The 18,612-nt window shown below is 39.9% G+C and overlaps 1 protein-coding gene across 1 annotated transcript; it reads right to left on the reverse strand.

Annotated features, from left to right (window-relative positions):
- Positions 1–105: 105 nt before the first annotated feature.
- LOC134191009 (axonemal dynein light chain domain-containing protein 1-like) lies at positions 106–18,319 on the reverse strand. The gene is made up of 14 exons (XM_062659562.1): positions 18,263–18,319; positions 18,033–18,176; positions 17,919–17,970; positions 17,813–17,858; positions 9,579–9,641; positions 9,407–9,517; positions 9,254–9,347; positions 8,543–8,763; positions 8,373–8,472; positions 5,967–6,137; positions 937–1,032; positions 815–869; positions 637–712; positions 106–577 (listed from the first exon to the last, which is right to left on the reverse strand). The coding sequence occupies exons 1-14, from the start codon at positions 18,269–18,271 to the stop codon at positions 268–270; spliced, it is 1,548 nt and encodes a 515-aa protein (XP_062515546.1). The 5' UTR covers positions 18,272–18,319; the 3' UTR covers positions 106–267.
- Positions 18,320–18,612: the final 293 nt, after the last annotated feature.

Consider the following 18,612-nt stretch of genomic DNA (forward strand, 5'->3'; position numbering starts at 1 on the left):
CGCACGCACGCACGCACGCACACGCACTCACACACACACACACACACACACACACACACACACACACACACACACACACACACACACAAGGAGTCAGTTAGCGTGTTGAGCTGGCAAAACATACTGTACATTTTGTGCGTGCAGTAGATGAGTGTGACTACCTCATCAGACGTCAGCTGTTACACCACCTAAATATCAAGAACTTTAGCAGTGAAAAACGTACGCAGACAGCTCTGGCAATTGCAACGTGCATCATAATTTACAGTCCTATTTTCTAGCACCTGATGAAGGAATGCCTCCACTAGCTACAGTGTCAGGGGTACCACGCCGAGGTTGGTATACAGATGATCCCTTTTTGCTCCCTTGAACTTGCCTGCTACCAGCTCCCCTGGATGGTGGCCCTCCACGCCTAGGACTCTGCTGTTGCTGATTCAGTTGCTGCTGCTGACTTTTAACCTCTTGCTGAAGCTTTCGTTCTTGTTGTTCAAGAGCTTCAATTTGTTCTTGAGCTGCTTTTAGTTTTTCTTCTGCCCTAGACGCCCGTCCTTCAGCAGTCAAGACAAGAGCCTCAGACGCTCTGAACACAGTTGATTTACTTTTAATTACAAAATTGTTTAAACAATAACTGTTTCTAACTTAAGCTGTTGTTCAAGAGAATCAATTGCTGAAAGCAAAGCATCATGTGGTGAACTTGACCGACCCAAAGGTATTGCTACATACACAAATAGAAACAAGAGGGCGGATTATGGCTACAAAATCCACAAACTGTACAAGGTACCATGCAATATTAATGAATATACAAACGATGTCTTACGTGCTTCAGATGCAAGAACAGCTACACTTGGACTCTCTGTTTCAATCACTGTTTCCTATCATATATTGATTAGATAGGATCAAACGATGACAAAAAAACATGAAAAGATGGAAGATGCTTGCCTTGTCAATTGCAACACTGGCTAGTGGTTCCTGAGTTAGATTCTCATCTGAACCAATCACATGGACAGATTGCCTCTCTAGTGTATCTCTATCATCCTAAGAAAGCAATAGTAAACAATGTACGGTGACTACACATTGTCATTGATATGTCATCAGCATGCATGTCCAGGACCTTATCGAAATAGACCAACCAATATACAAATAAGACCCACAAACAGAAATGTCATTGCTGCAGTTTGACTACCACCATAATGAATGAATCACTGGTCCACTCACTACACTACTGTAACCCTGCTTGCTCGTGTTAATTACTACAGTAAAAAAATTAAGTACACAAGCTGTACCATCAATAGCACTGATTATGCATGTTGAAGTATATATGCTTGATCACAAATTGCTGTAAGTGCCACGACTGCATTGCCAAAAAGACATCTGTATAAACTATATGACAGTAACAAAAGTCAATCCACTTCATGCAGTTTGTAGTTTCCATCAACCAAGGCATGCATATATGGCATTCATAACAATGTCATAATAATTTCATAATAATTTCACACATCAGATCTTAATTTTTGTGTATATGTGAGTGTTCACGTACGTATTTATACACAAGAGACACCAGAAGTAGACAAACACACAGACAGATGCACACAGCAGACACTTATGCATGTGCACGTGCACAAATGCACAAAAATTAACAAATGTTGAACCCTTCATGTCGATGACCTCCATGCGCTACGCCGAGGCTTAGGGTCAGTGCTGCCAATCCACCTGGAGCTTGGCCAAAGTCATCCAAGTGCACTGACTATGGCGCAGCTCTAGGACTGGACACCAAGGCCCACAATGTACTCGTCTGCTGCAGGCTGTTACTGCCAAGCCAGAGGTCCTGTCCGCCCCCCCCCCCCCCCCCGTCAATGACCATGCAGGTACAAATTCAGGGGCGTAGCGTGACCTCTAGAAATGGAGGGCTAGACTTCACGCTGCTACGGGATATGCCCACTTCTTACTGACTCTAATTAACTTAATTAACTGATACGTTAAATCAGTGACACATCCAAACTGGAAAATTAGCGAGGTTTCACTAAAAGTTTGTGAATACCATAGTATACACTAATGTCTCATTACCAAACGAAATTCATATTTACAACATAACATCATGCTGTATGTGCACTCATGAGGAACACGAAACATACATTAATTATGTCTATATGTTCAAGAAAGACATTCTGAGAGATTTTGTTAGCAAACGTATCCAAGGTTGCATAATCAACATCAGTTCTATAGTTGAAGTGGATGTAGTGTAAGATCATTGAGTCTTTCTTGGCTCATTGTAGGCTCTAGGTAAGTTTTAAGACGTTAAGATTTAGGCCACTAATACAGATTGTTAGGAAAATAATTTTTGTCACACTGTTTGATAGGATCCATAAGAATGATGGTTGTCTTAGTTTGCTGTCCAGCATAACACTGCATTTCCAAGCATTGTGTATTCAAGTCCAGAAAGTTTAAGGCCACGCCTACAAATGATGGGCTATACCCAGTCTAGCCCATTCTATACTATGCCTCTGACTCATTTTATATACCCCTGAGTCGAGAGAGGCAATTGTGTGTGACTCCTTGCTTGAGAGAATTACGCCTGTGCCCATCCCGACTTGAACCCATGACACAAAGGTCCTGAATGTTTCCATTCTTCAAATGTAGCTCTCTAACCAAATGAGCTACACACACATGCATGCACGCATGCACGCACGCACACACACACACACACACACACACACACACACACACACACACACGCACACACACACACACACACACACACACACACACACACACACACACACACACGACTCTAGCATTTTAGTCTTCGACCAGTACAAAAATGTTATTACCAATGCACAGCATCAATTACCTACTATAAATCAGCATACTATCATTCTTGCTTGTCTTACAAAGAATGATGTGTTGGTGCATATACACTGATTATGGTAATATATAAGAATTTCTTGTGACTATTCAAACGGCCAAAATCAAAAACCAAACCAAATCTAGAAGCAATATAGCAGCAATGATGCAAGAACTGTAACTGCTAATCAAGAGCACCTTTGATTGCGCTCTTCCAGTTTCTTCCAGAAGAATTTCCATGTGCACGCCCCTCTTCCAACCTCTTCCAGCTCTGTGCTGGGGCACGTTTCTTTACCTCTTCTGGTAGATGTCGTAAGATTTGAGGTGTTTTTACCTTCTTTGGAAGAGGACACTTCTGGCAGAGGGAAGAGCTCCCACACGTGCAGTTTGTACACTTTGCGAACTAATGACCAACATCGGCACTGTTGTGGAGACAGTCACTAGTGTCCCAGTAGGGTGGAAAAGCAAGAGCAGAGAAAAGAATGGATGTCTTTCGTGGAGTAACAGCCCGGGCACCCCATGTCTGGGGAGGCAAGGGATAATCACGATTGAGAGTCTGCCTGTAGTGCACAGTCAAGTAACAAGCATTTGGCTTGTATACAACAATTTTTACCTATTCTGTTAGCAAACATCCAGTCTAGCAACTTTACTGCGCACGATCGATCTCTTCTGACCTCTTCTGAGTGTTTCAGTGAAAACACGCCACCCTGTCTGACACCATTGGCTCTACCATCCTCTTCCGCGTCTCTTAGAAGACTCTTCCAGAAGAGCCACAAGAGGTAAAGAAATGCGCCCCAAAAGAAGTTGGAAATGTGTGTGCTATTCCAGACACTTCTGGAAGAGGCGGAAAGAGCCCAGAATTTGCCTGCTGTTTCTACATGCTTCTGAACGTCTTTAATATCAAGAACAAAACCAACACCTTCATTTCTCTCCAAAGGAGACCCTGCTTTTTGGAATTGGATGACCAGAATGGGGGATGGCACTAATCTTATAGGTCTCCTGTCGAAACCACTTGGTTTCACTGATACCTCTAATATTCAGCCCATATTTCACCAGTTCTTGAACCATAAACGTAGCTTTTTTCCTCTACATTAACTCCTCTAGTATTTGATTGTGCAAAATTAACACTTGTGGCCATGTTCCCATCCTATACCAAAGTTCTCATACTCCAGCAGCTTATGGTCAACTTTCTTTCAGAAGAGTATTGTTGTCACTGTGCTTTAATGCATGAATTCGCTTCAACCATCTTGATTACTTTCTTTTTGCATGATAAGACTTAGACGTTGAGAGTGTGATGCTAAACCACAGACATTCACACACCCTAGCAATTACCTGATCAAAGTCAGAACAGATACTATGCAACAGTAAGCTTTGAGGTGTACCAGTTGTGTTTGCCAGCTGTAACAATCGACTGGTTCTGTCAGGCACCACAACGAGGTGCAACTGAATTCTTCTCTAAATGGCAAAAATGGCAAATGAATACCCTCGTCCCCAGACTCTCTCGCGCTAGTCTTGTCCGGTGCCTGTATGACAATTCCAGGCGCCTGAAGATAGCTCCCCTGCCTCAAGAGACAGGGCCTCCATGCGCTATGTGGAGGATTAGGGCAATAGTGGCCGCCCTCGTTTAGAAGCTGCAGCTGAAGAGACTTGTTGAAAATAAAGGCTGCATTTGAATTTAGGCTGCACTAGTCTGCAAAGTTACTGGTCACACCCATATTACATGCTTTTGATGCAGCCGCATACGCGCACTCGTCTATCTATTTTTTTAACACAACCTACAGCAATACCATGGTACTTTCCATGTGATTCTCAGCGCCTGTATGTCTAGAATGTAGATAACATAATAGGCTAAACCTGCTGAGGTTGGCACCTTCGAAAGTGTCCAATTATGTCAACAAAAATGTGAAGTTCAAGTACCACCGTGTGAAGTGGAGACTTAAAAATAGAGGGCACCCTTGAATACAAGCCACCCTCAATTAGAGGTTGCAGTTCCGTAACCTTGTTGAAAAGAGGCCACGGCCACTATTCAAAGAAATGGTATTGCCTTTGATAAAAATATGCAATCAATCACTAAACACAATGTCTTGAAAGTTGTACCCACATCAGACTGTTTACAGTTTTTTCTGAAGAGTTAAGCTACCTACAAATGTCTTGACAATGTTAAACCTAACTTTAACTAGATGCTACTAGACTACTAAAGTCATACCAACAACTTCCCCCCTCTTACGTTAAAAGTTCTTTGGCAGCCTTTAGTATATCGATTACAATTTAGTAGTAGTCGCCAAAGCACACCTGTAGTAGCTAGAGCTCTACCAAATTACTGTAGATCGAAGACACATGCATATCACCACCTCTTTACCATTCTGAAGCTAAAGCACTAGAAAATATATCAACCTCTGTCCAGCCAAAATTAGGAGTGTACTGTATGTCATATAGTTTTAAGTGTAGTGTGTATAGGTGTGCTTGTGCATGAGCCTCAAGTGGAAACTGAACTATGTGCGACAACATTCATTCATTCATTCATTCATTCAAAAAGGCGCTAATTAATTTCAAACGTAATGCTGATAACCAAGCAAGGTTGTGGCAAAGAAAGGTCATCTGTGCATGTACAGGTTAAGATCGACAGCAAAAAGAAAGCTAAATTAACTAATCCAACTCATAAGCCTAAATATCGCAAAATGTAATGCCTAATCAAATTATGTCTTGCTAAAACACAGCAATTCATCCGCAAACTCAGTTCTCTGCAAAAACTTATCTTTCACAGTAATTCAAAAATAACAGAAACAGCTGGACATGTCCATAACCTCACAATATTGTTTAATTACAATACACTGGTTCGTGAATTCACAACAGCAGTCAGCACTAAACTAAAATAGCCTTAAAAGTATCACTGAACAACGCAATAAATGAACTACATAATTACCCTGTAGTAATAATAAACTGTGTATAATTTGTCCCATATAAAAAACTAGGAGTGCAAATTGTGGACATGTTAAAACCTTGTATTAAAGTAACTAAAACTTATACATGTCACAACAATTGACATGAGCTCTATTCCATTAGTTTGCATGAATGCATATAGTTATTCCTGACAAAGCATGCTGGTAAAACTGCCAATAAAAACTTACTTCAGCTGTTACGCTCAGTTTCTCCTCTGATTTGATTCCTTGTCGTTTTTTTGCTAAAGGGTCATTCTGACGTAGATGATGCCAAGATGGTGCAACCCACTGTCCTGCATCTTTGGCAGTCAATTCCTCCACTAACAGATCTGATGTCTGTGTCCATTGGTGACACTCAAACTATAATCATAAAACATGAGAAGTAAATGTCAAAGTATCACAATATCTATAGATGAAAACGTAATTTTATGAAATGATAAAATAGTAAACACTTAAAATTCTAACATTCACTTACGTTGCTGTTTCACACCTGAAAAACCAAACAATTAAGTCTCTGCTTGATGTGGTGCAGCTTTGCCAAAACTGCCTATTGCAAGCTTAAGACCCTCCAAGTCTGCATGTAAGCATCCTATACTATAATACGCCAACCCACGCTTCCGTCTGTCTGGATGGATGTCTGGATGTCTGTAACGTGCCGATCAACAAAATGCTGGTCTCGGATTGTTGCGAAACGCTGCGGAAGGGTCAAGATCGGCCATCGGAGACAAACGGTCATGACGGATTTCACCCGGACTGCCTCCGATGGCCAGAAATGAGACTTTGGCAGCCTGAAAAGAGATGCACCGGAGTTTGTTTGTTCAATTAACCGAGTATGCAGATGTGACGTGCACTCGCCAGCCACTGTATGCCATCCTCTGGTCTAAAGTAGAATGCAAGATGAGCCTGCTGCAGTCAGAGGTTTTAAGCCGGCTCACCGGGCTGCGTGTTTGTGCATGCATCCATCTGTACATATCTACATATGTCACGGAAGGTGCGTCTTCATTGCGGAAGTGGCGTCATTCTCCACAAATAGATCATGACATTTTATGGAAGAAGATGGGAAATCCAAGCTATGCTGTCCGGAGTGTGTAAGATGTATGAGTAATAGGACGCGTGTATTGTAAACGTGCAAAGGTAAATTGCTACTGCCCATAGGGTGGGGCGATGTGACGTGAGCTCGCCAGTCACACCATCCTCTAATGTATAGTAGAGTGCAAGATGCACCCGCTGCAGCCAGAGTTTAACTAAGTAATAGAACACGCGTATTGTACGTTCTAATGCGTGTGGCAGCTGAGTAGATTGAAAACTTGCCACATAAGTGTGTGTGTATGTGTACGTGTGTGCATGTGCGTGTGTGTGTGTGTGTGTGTGTGTGTGTGTGTGTGTGTGTGTGTGTGTGTGTAGATTTTGTCTCTAAAGTAACACTTGGAACCGCCCTACAGTGAGATTGAGAGATGGGGCTACTCTACGTGCCAAACAATGGACGACTGGCGAAAGTTATTCTTTTATGTTTTCTTCGATTATAGGTAGCTACTATCCAGGTGTAAGCGCAATTCTTACTGCCCATAGGGCGGGTGAAGGCTAGTCTAAAACTATAAAGAGCCATCTGTCTGTCTGTCTGTCAATGCACAACGGCAAGACCAGTTGGCAGATCAGTCTGAAAATTCTATGGACAAAGTAACTTTTGACGGAGAACAACATAGGATATATGGTTTAGACGCCCGACTCAATTGGATCCCCTTTTGAGGCTAGCCTCAGTCGTGCGCCAATTTCTCTACAACTGTGCATCAAATCTCCACCAAATTTTAAATGCCCATTTCTGACGTCGGACAGTATGCACGGAGCATGCCATTTATTATTAGTAATGTCGATAGAGCAAGATAAGGTATGTGCTCGCTCACACAGGTGGGAATAAAATGAGCACTCATTACTAGTTTATCAAAAGTGGCCAATAAGCTCTGTTTGCAAAGTTCTATTGCCTACTTATCATGATAAGAAGATCAATATGACCTGTGGCGTCTCCTCCCCCACTGACCTGTCTCCTCTCCTACTGACCTGTCTCCTCCCCTACTGACCTGTCTCCTCCCCAAACTCCAAACTCCAAACTACACAGTATTTCTCATGCTTTGTCTCCCATAGTCATATGGAATTTTAGTTTAATAGTTGATAAATTTTTGACTGACATCTGTCAGACCTTAATTAAGACACATGGCTGTTCTTTAGCAGACCAATTCCAAATTCCACCTAACTGGTGAACAGACATTAACTTCTAGTCAATATGTATAATCAATGATAATGCACCCTGAAGAAGGAAATTGTGCGGGAGGGGAATTTGTGCAATTTTGTGCAATCACAGTTCATCGCACAATTAAACTAGAGAAGTTGGATTTCCTCCTGCACAATTTAGTTGGGTAGGACTTGTTATCACACGACTAAAATTCTACACTACTTTTAGTGATATCCCCTGAAATCGCCCAACTTTATTCCAGGACAATTTTCTTCTTTCAGGGTATAACGAAACGTGTAAAGCCATGCATTTATTTTGATATTCCTCAGTGCAGGTTGTTCCTGTAGCATACAAACAGTTGGTCTTACACCCATTCTCTTTAGATCTCTTAGCTCCATTTCTGTATTTCCTTCTCCAGACAAACCAAGCATAGCTTGAAGTTGCTCCTGTAGCACATCAGTACAGCATCTACAACAACAACCACAAACTCGAATTAGTTTGCCAATGCAAATGAGAGCAATAAATAAACATATCATACTTGTTCAATCTATTTGATAAGATGTTTATACGATATGCTAAACCATCACGCGCTGTCTTGATGTCAGGAGTACTAATGAAAGTTTCTTTGTCATCTATGATCTCTTCTCCTTTCTGCTCCTCGTTCTCATCCTCATCTTGCTCATTTTCCAGTTTCTCTTCTGTTAATCTCAACAGAACTTGAACCATCCATTCCACCATGTCGGCATGTAGGACACTTACCTGTGATACAGTTATACTATTAATTAATGTGACAAATTGAACATCTAATTGTTATAACCATCGTGCTATAACATCTTGCTACTGCATAGACAGTGAATTTCATTGCTTATGAATCGATTTATGCGCTTTACAAATATCTTTTGTGTTTCAAATATGAATTGTATTACTAGCTGCATATTTTAAGTAGCCACATCATGTTTCATCACGCAAATGCTAATAGTTGGTTCAATGTCCTGGCATGTGTACAGACATAGTATGTTATGTCGTGGTATTAATGAGGAGGTGAACATTTTAGTACTCGTTACAAAGATATATAGATACATAATTGTGCTACTGCTTGTCTAGTTACAACGCCTGTTACTAAATTGTCTGTGTGGTTCTTGTTTTTTGTCACTCCAGAGAGTTCTGTTTCCTATCTGGATGCGAATTGAAATATATTATTATTATTATAGCTATTGCACTGGCAGTGCAGTACATAGGTGTAGTGTACCTGCTCAACTAATGCACCATCTTCATTTTCAATAGAACTATAAACAGATTTCATCCACTGTCTTGAGTCTTTCACAATTGCATCTACAGAAACCCTGTGTAATAACAAAACATCAGCAAAGTAAGAGTACAAGTAGATGTGATTAATACAAACGCTTCTTCTCGAATCTCCTCAGTTATTGGAATGTTCTCTTTTACATGCAAACCCACTCGATCTATGGCATTCTCTACATGATTTGCCCAGTCACCCAGCTGTTCACATAATCTAAACCAAACAATTCAATCACAACAAACAATATGAGTCTATTAAATTTATGTGTGTTAACTTTTGCCACTCAGACATAGGCAGCACTTGAGTTCCAGATATAACAGTATTAAGTTTAGCAGCCCTGCCAACAGACAAACATTACGTAATAAATTCAATGTGACCATGCAGTTTTAGTTTCAATCACTTCATTTGCAGCTGCCACAGCATGCTAATTCCCTTACTAAACCACAGATGTGAGGGTTTAATGCAAGTTCAAGCATTATTGGTATGTCAAAGTTACGTACTGTGTAGACATCTGCATTTGACATTGTCTAGAGTTGCAACAAACAACAACTTTACACACCTAATTACTTTCTTGAAATCAACAAATAGAAATAACTGTATAATGTATGCATGTATATTTGTTCTTGCATCAATACAGGTACAGCTAGTGCTCAGAATCAGCAAAGAAAAAATATACAGAAGAGAGAAAGATTAAGATCAGAGCACAACTAGACTGTAACCTTCAAGTCACTATACCTCAATGTACACAAAGAAAATTAAGGTAGTGTACATTCTTATAGATTTCAATATACATGATATACAAGCAATTTACAATTATCTCATTTGTGCTATCTAAGAACCAATGATGGGACATCATTTGCTCTCGTTTTGGCCTCTCACTAGCTTCCACAAACCAGGTGTACACCTTTCTTTGATCGAGTCATGACTACTCATTCTGAGCTCTTTCCGGACCACTTTTCTCCAGGCATTGTCCAAAGTATGAAAGGTAGACTTCTTGTTGAGGTTCCACAGATGACTGCCGTATGCTAAGACAGGAAAAAGTCTATCCAGGATTGTCCTCCAAGTTTTCTCTTCTGCACACCCTCCGCCCAATATGCCTAAGACAGCACTGGTAGCAGCAAATAGTTTCCTAATTCCCCTCTCCATCGAGATGTCATCACCACAAACATCACTAAGTATAACCACCAAAAGCGAAATAGAATTAGTCACAGACAATCATTGATCTCCAAGATAAAAATCTGGGCAGACACAACTTTTAGACTTCTTGTAAAAGACCGTGATCATACTCTCTTTCACAAAGACTTTTAGCGTGTTCTCCTGCATGAATTTTTTGCATATAGATAGCATAGACTGTAACCCGTGTACAGTTGGGGAAACAAGTGTGATTTCATCCGCATAAGCTATGCATCCAACTCAATGACCTGCCAATCTGGCTTTTTCATAGTGCAACCAACAACTTGTTAATATATACATTAAACAGGAAAGGAAACAAAACACCGCCTTGTCTCACCCCATTTGACACAGTGAATGGCTCAGAAACACTTCCTGCCCATCTCACTTGGACACATTGATCTCGGTACCAGTCACATAATAATTTGACTATTGGCACTGGTAGTCTTCATCTCAACAATTGAGACATTAATTGGTAATCAAATATGCAATCAAACACTTTGGATAGATCCAAGGCATAAACCTAAACATTGTCCGTCCCATTCGATAGATAGTGATCGAACAATTCTTGCAGAATGAAGTAACATTCAGCACAGCCTACGCTTGACTTGAAACCAAATTGAGAATTAGTAGATTACATCAAATGCCCATATTTGGCAAAATCACTCGTACAAATTTGAGGCTACAGACAATAGGGAAATTCCTCTGCAATTGTTTGAATCAGACACGTTCCTAATTCTGTCTTTCATAATAGTACAATAATTGACTTTTTGAATTGCTTTAGAATACAAAATGTCTTAGCATTGCCTAAATACACTCATACGTATCAAAGAACTCCGCCATACTTGATACGTTCAGCAATAATCCCGTCCAGACCAGCTGCCTTCCTACTTAACAAATTTGCAGGTATACATTAATATCCCACTGGCTTAGACTTTCACATCCATCCATATCTTTCTAAGATCTGTTTTAAATCAGACATCTCAGCTTTATTATGGCCGTTATACCAATTTGACTGAAATGGTCTCTCCATATACTGATATCTGACTCAGTACATAAATGATTAATTTTAGTGCGACAAGAATTTACTTGTGTCTGGTTATCAACACCACGTTTTAGCATTCTCCAAAGCTTCTCATGATTTCCATCTTGTAAATTTTCTATTAGCTTCCTACTAAACATCAGATCTATTCTCTTTCGTCACTGTTTCAATGCTGTCTTAATTAAGCTTTTCTTGTCTTTACCATCCTCTCATATGCCATCCCCTCTCTAGGGTTTTACACTTCTCAACATTATCCCACACTACCGACTCCACAAAAAATGGTAAACCGTCTAATAGGTGAGTGAGCAAGTTGAAATACTAACAGCTGACCCTCTGAGGCATGATTCCAATTCAGCCTTTGGCTTATATGACCTTGATTAGACAAAGGGCACCTTTTTGGCTTTACACTTCCAGGCTTCATATCTGATAAGTATAACCTGACTGGTACGTGGTCAGATCGAGTTCCAAGGGCCCACACTGTTGTTGACAAGGAAGGATACGTTTATATCATAATCTCTCATAAAGTCACATACAAAAACGCAATGGTCTCTCCTTCTCCAGATCCACATTAAAGTTACTAAAACATATGCAACAGTCAAACTGTATTGACGCCAGTATACCTTCAAGATACCCTAATTGTAACAATGTTGCCCTAAAGTCATCCAGTGATTGTCTGTCCTCATAATCCACTGGCATGTATACTGTAACTACCGGTAAGAGTATACTCCTTGCTGAACACGACAACATAACAGCAGCTAATCTTGAACTGCCAGTATCAATAGAATTGATCCAACTGTTGCATGCTCTCGTGCATTATACAACTCTACCAAATGGCCTCCCCGTATAGTCTCCAAAAAAACACCACACTACAATCACATCCTCACCAAGACTGTGGAACTGATCAAAATCACATGACCTAAGCCGATGCTCTTGCAGAACTAGCAGATAGCTGTCTTAACTCTTCAACAAAGGATTTAAAAGCTCTGCAATTATAACTCGTAATCCCAACCTACTGCCGGTCATTTGTAGAGCCTTTCACCTCATCCCTGTCGTGTTGATCATTCAATTTAACACCTCTACAAAAAGGGAGCACTACAGTGCTAAACCCTAGGTGCTGAGAAATTGACCCCTTTCCAGTTCCAGGTACTTTGGTTGTACAGTAGAACCTCGCTAATTCAAACAGTCCCATGCCAAGCCTTGTTCGGATTAGTGAAGTTGTTCGGATTAGCAAACAGAGTAGCCGACAACATTTTCCGTAAAGAAAGTTGTGGCTGGAAAACTGAGAGCCAAAATTGAGCTCATGTTGGGCCAATGAATCCTTGAACAAGATGGAGAAGACTCTAACTTGGATAACCACGTCGATTGCTCTGGGGCAATTAAAACACCTCCACTATGACTTTGACCATAACCTTCTCACCGGCGGCAAGTTGACCAGTGGCAGGTTGACCAGCAAACTCAGTAGGTAACACCACAAGTAGAGCAGAGGTTACGCCCATGTTTTTTAAAAAGGCAGAAGCCTTGAAATATGGTCAATGTTGACGTGATGACACCTGGTATTGTCCGAAGATAGTCTCTTTTCACACATAGGACAAACAAAAATACCATTCTCAAAGCATATGCAGTGAGAGTCGCCGTTGTTGTAGTCGTTGCCATCTTCATTGCCGTTAATGACCAGATCAGAGTCAGCAGTAAACTTGGTGGTTATGTTGTATAGAGAGACCAAGACATATATATATATATATATATATATATATATATATATATATATATATATATATATATAAGGAGTACAACATCCAACAGCAAGGGTACTGTCTATTCCCCATAAGTTTAGACTTTTGAACTACCTCACTGTCTTTAGACTTTGTAATAATAAGGGTATGGTTAGAAACTGCATACGCTTGAATTTTCATTTATAGATTGTCTAACCACCAGTATAAGAAAGTTCTCGTACAGTGGAAACCTATTATTCCACCTTTGTATTGCCAAGCAGTCAAGGCTCCAGAAAAGAGAGATGATTAGTACTAATGTAGTATATTCCACAAAAATTTTGCATATATTTACACACTGTACATCAACAAAACTTCATAACCAGAAAACTTTCTTAAGTGTCCAAATTTACGATTTTGTAAGCAGCCAACTTTAGTAAGCGTTGATGAGCATAGCCCTTTTCTGTGCAAAACATCAACAGAAATCAAAACCACAGCACCACGGGTAAGTACCTGCTGTGTATGTCCTAGCAGTATCTCACAGGTGTCCACATCCAGACATGTTAAAACCACAGCACCACGTGTAAATATCTGCTATTGTCTAAGTATGTGTACGTACAGTGTCCTGCCTCACATGTATAAGTGTCAGACTGTCTAGCACGCGTGACACGTGATGATTATTAGTACTATGGCAAGTGTCGCTAAACACCTAGAGACAAAAATTAGTAAGCATTAAACTTTAGCAAATCTGAGATTGCTTATGAAATTTACAAAAGTTACATGCTTCTGAAATTCTGTTGGTTTACAGTATTATTCTAATGTTTTTAAGACTGATTCATAACTTAACCCGTTTCTGATGCCAGGAATGCAGCCTGTACCTGTTCCAAACAAGGTTAGCCTATTCTAACCAGAGCTGATTTAAAATTTCCAATTCTAAATCAAACTTGACCTGACCATTCTTTAGAACCGACATAATATACTGGTTAATTAAACTGCTCTCCAAATGACTATGCCTTCTTAACATCTATTGGGTAAATAAGTAGCTGTCACACCTCTGCTGCTGCAGCAAAATGGACGGTTTCCACAAAGTCAAGGAGATGAATTCTGTCGGTGCAGCTTGGAGAATGATCTCACAGTGTTCGTGAAACACTCCACACTTGGACCACCGCATCATTGGAGGTTACATCCTGTCTGCAGTGGCAATCATAACTGCCACAATATTTAATGAAACAAGCCAAAGGCTGCAAATCTGTCTTGTAACATATATCTCAAATTGCAGCTCTCTGCTCCTAAACATCTTCCTACCTTGCTGCACACAACATGCAGCAAATTGATTCAACCATAATCCACAATACATTTCAATCAAGAGTCATACACCAAAGAATTCTTCCAGCAATGTGCATGTAGTTAACTATTAAACTTTCATTTTCATACATGCAGTACTGCATGGGATCTCTGTACCTTACCAGTTGTGTTTCCTGACCAGTTTTTAAGAGATCATTGTTCAAAACAAGACTCCCTTTCCCTTGCCAGTTGTGCTATACAGATATTTCAAAGTCAGAGATGTTATGGCAGGTATAGCGATTGCATACCACTTTTGAAGAGGTACGATAGACTAGCAGAGAGCCAAGGTTTATGTGTGACCGATGTAACAGTAAGAGGTATCTTAGTATTGATGAAAAATATAAATATCAATTGGACGTAGTGGCAGTTGAAAAACTTCCACACTAACTGATGTTCTTAGTAAGGCCAGGCCCTGTGAAATGAAATAATTAGTGCAGTGGAAGCCAGAGTATTTGTGTCGTTTACTCTGTCATCTTTGAAAGAGAAAACGAGCGACGCACAGTTTGGAAAGTTTTAGAATGAAGTCCTAGCTCGCAAGGCTATGGAGTTAGATGTGGAAGAGCCAGTTCACAATGCAGAAGGAGAGCAACAAGCAAAGTTCATGACAATTGAGCAAGCACTTTTTACAACCAAACCCCTGAACTGTCACCAGTTCTATGGCAGGCATTACTTTGAGATTGTTAACAAACTAACTAACAAAGTAGAGCTTAACCTCGATTTGTTCTGTAAACCAAATTTGAGAAAGCAACAACGTCTGAAGATGATGGCCAGCTCTCTGAAATTCACACTATTCATGAAATTCTTGAATATTTGAGGATGACTTTCAAGGGAAAGATTTGCACACAGATATACAGTGTATCAGTATTCAAGAATGCATTCCAAGGAAAGACTTTAGTATGAAGAACTTAACTGACCTGCTAATAAGCTACCAACTTTAGTTGCCAGTAGTCTGCAAGCGGTACGTTCCGGCTGCTTCTGCAATAATGCCCACGCATATATGCTACATTAGTGATAACAGAAAAACGTCCTTCATTCCTCAGACGACTGAAGTCATTCCTGCGTACACAGTGGAGCAAGAAAGGCTGAAAAACCTTGTCTTACTTCATATTCATAAAGATAGGACCATACAGTCCGCGTCAAAACTATTAACACATTTACACTTGGAGATGTGGCCAGGGATAACATGGCAGAAACGCATCCTTTTCAGGTCATGCACATTTCTTAGATAGAGGAGAACTATTGTGTATGCTCATAGGTTTGCTAGACTCTTGGAAATTCACAAGTGCGCATCAGTAGCTTGTGTTCTCCTTTCATTTTTGATAGCATTTCCCTCGCTAGCATAGCTCTAAACAAAGGCGCATTCGGCTAGACATGCGTTCGATGTATGGCAACAGATCATAAGGCGTGAGCAAGTGCCTCTTCGCCTGGATTGTGCCTCCCAGTTCATGAACGTTTTGAGGCATATGAAGCTCAACAGGCCGCTTGATGATCGCCCAGAAGTTTTTCATTTCGTGCAAGATCTGGTGAGGTAGCAGGCCAATCAAGAAACCGTGACGCCCAGAGTCCCGTTTTTCTAGCTTCACTAGCAGCAGAATTTTAATTCCTAGGCATCGTGTAGTGATATTTGCGTCATGAAGTTCTCTTCTGCTGGTGAAAGAACTGCATGACGACAACTTCCTGCGCTGCAAGCTGATGTACAAGTTTGTTTGCTGATTTGTTGTGCCTTGTTGCGTGATGTTCACTAATTGAAGCTGTTCGATGATTTCAGCTAGTTTTTGGTCTTCCACAGGAAGCTCTGCGTTGGATTCCTTCTCCAGCGTTCAGTCTTTGGAGAGTTCAGTAAACAGTATATAGAGAGACAAACACGTAGAGTTGGCAGATCCTGGATGGCTTCCTAGTACTGGAGCGGCATAATATCGCGGTGTTGTCTTCTCTGACTTGCTTCATGATGGAAAAGTTCTCTACACGAATGCACATACTATGGAATAGCTTTTGTGACTGCTTTTCAGCTGTTAGAGAAAAATTTGGCGTGGTTTCTTAATAAATAGCAAAACTAGAAAACTTTCCAAAAAATAGTACAAGTAAACCGGAAATGCGTCAATAGTTTTGATGCAGACTGTAAATGTAAGTGCAGCAATGAAATTTTTTTGAGCTAATGAAGAACATTTACACCTATTTGGTAAATTTTGATTACATGACTGATTGTCAAAGATTGATACAAATCAATTTTGCCCAAACTGTTCACCCTGTATCTCTATTATGCAAATATCCATCAAAATCACGTATTCCAGCAGTAGAAACATATATAGTCTCCTGTATCACTCCTAACATTCACAGGTAACAGTCCAACTTTGCAAACTAATTGTACATGTTGCACTTTCGCACAAGAAAACAAGTGATATAATTTATGACAAATTAAACCTTATCATTTACTCCCTATTTTCTTGAAACATAAGCATATCATATTTCAAAACTCATACTGTGTCAATTCATCCTTGATCTATGCATAAGCATACAGGAAATTGTAAAACTAGAGTTTTACTTAACAAGACCAACAAATAGACTCTCTGTTAGTCTCTGAGCTTGTAATATTTTGAAATATGTAGACCAAGTTGTGAAGTGAGCTTTCAAACAAGTGCTTGTCAATATTCACGCCACTCAAGGAATAGTGAGAGCTTTTGGATTTTGCAATGGAGCATCCTGATGATCGGATCAAGACTTATGACTGCAGGGCTTCAATACCATTATACTGTACCTAATTTCCATAATGCCTTTCTGCATGAAACACCATTGAAATCAGAAAACCATCCTCAAATAGAATGGCACCCCATGTGCACATGTATTATAATGCACTCAATCCACAAACTTGTGAAGTAAATTAATGACAATAAAAACACCAAATAATTGCTCGAAACCAAGACCTGTGATATTCTCAATGTCATTTGTGTTTGCACATCAAAAAGTAAAGAAGTGGCTAAAATTGAGGACAAAACACTCTGTAATTCGTAATTTGTTATTTAAAGGAGGATTCTTGATTCCTACTGATATGTATAATAAACAATGTCATGTTTGCTATGTACTAGAAATATGAAGCAATATGCCAATGCTGTCTCAAACTGATGACAAATCAAGTAATATTTTGCTGCTGTATCCAAGGTTTCAAAAAGAACGAGAAGCTAACTTTTCCTTCTTACCGGATACACTGCAGCGCATACAACTAGCCGGCATCATCAGTCTACTTACCATGTTTCTAGTGGATTAACAAGATGAATAAGAATTTTGGCTACACCTACACACAAAAAGAATCACTACACTCAAGCTCCTCTAAACAATAGTTGAAACTACCAACCATTCTCTCCGCTCACTCTGATTTGCAATCGAAGAAGAAATGTTTCCATTGCCTATAAAACATAATGCCACTAAGATCATAATCACATGAAAAAAGTATGCACACTGGACAAACCTCATTCAGTTGCAGCATCTTCACTCTCTCATCTACCTGGTGTCCTTCACCCTCATGATCATCAGATACATTATGTCTATTAAATACGTGGATAGCAGTCTCAGTCCATCCTTCCACCTTAGTAAAATAGACCATCAAAAGATTCTTCAACGACATGAGTATAAACACAAACAATTGTTGCTGTAGGTTTGCAATTGCTATCTTCATGCTGATCAAACGTTAAGATATACCTTACACATCAGATACAGTTCCCGGTATGTCTTAAATACAATCACAATGCAACACCCAGGAAACCTATGCAAGAAGTTTTCAGTAAAAATAATGCACCATTTGTAAAGAAATTGGTAAATTAGTTGGCCAATGTCACAATAAATATGTCAATTCTGGTTTAGTGAAACAATCATCTGTTGCATAAAAATATGCCATCTCATTAACAAGAATTGTAGTCATTAACTTTAAGATACCAGTATATGTTGCCATATTTTGTAACCTCAATGTCCCAACATGTGTATATTATTTCATTTTAGAATAAAACAAACTGACATTTCAACTGTGATACTGCAGCCTTCTTCAGAGTAAC

The sequence above is a fragment of the Corticium candelabrum genome, chromosome 15, assembly GCF_963422355.1.
Source record: "Corticium candelabrum chromosome 15, ooCorCand1.1, whole genome shotgun sequence".
NCBI classification, from domain to species: domain Eukaryota; kingdom Metazoa; phylum Porifera; class Homoscleromorpha; order Homosclerophorida; family Plakinidae; genus Corticium; species Corticium candelabrum.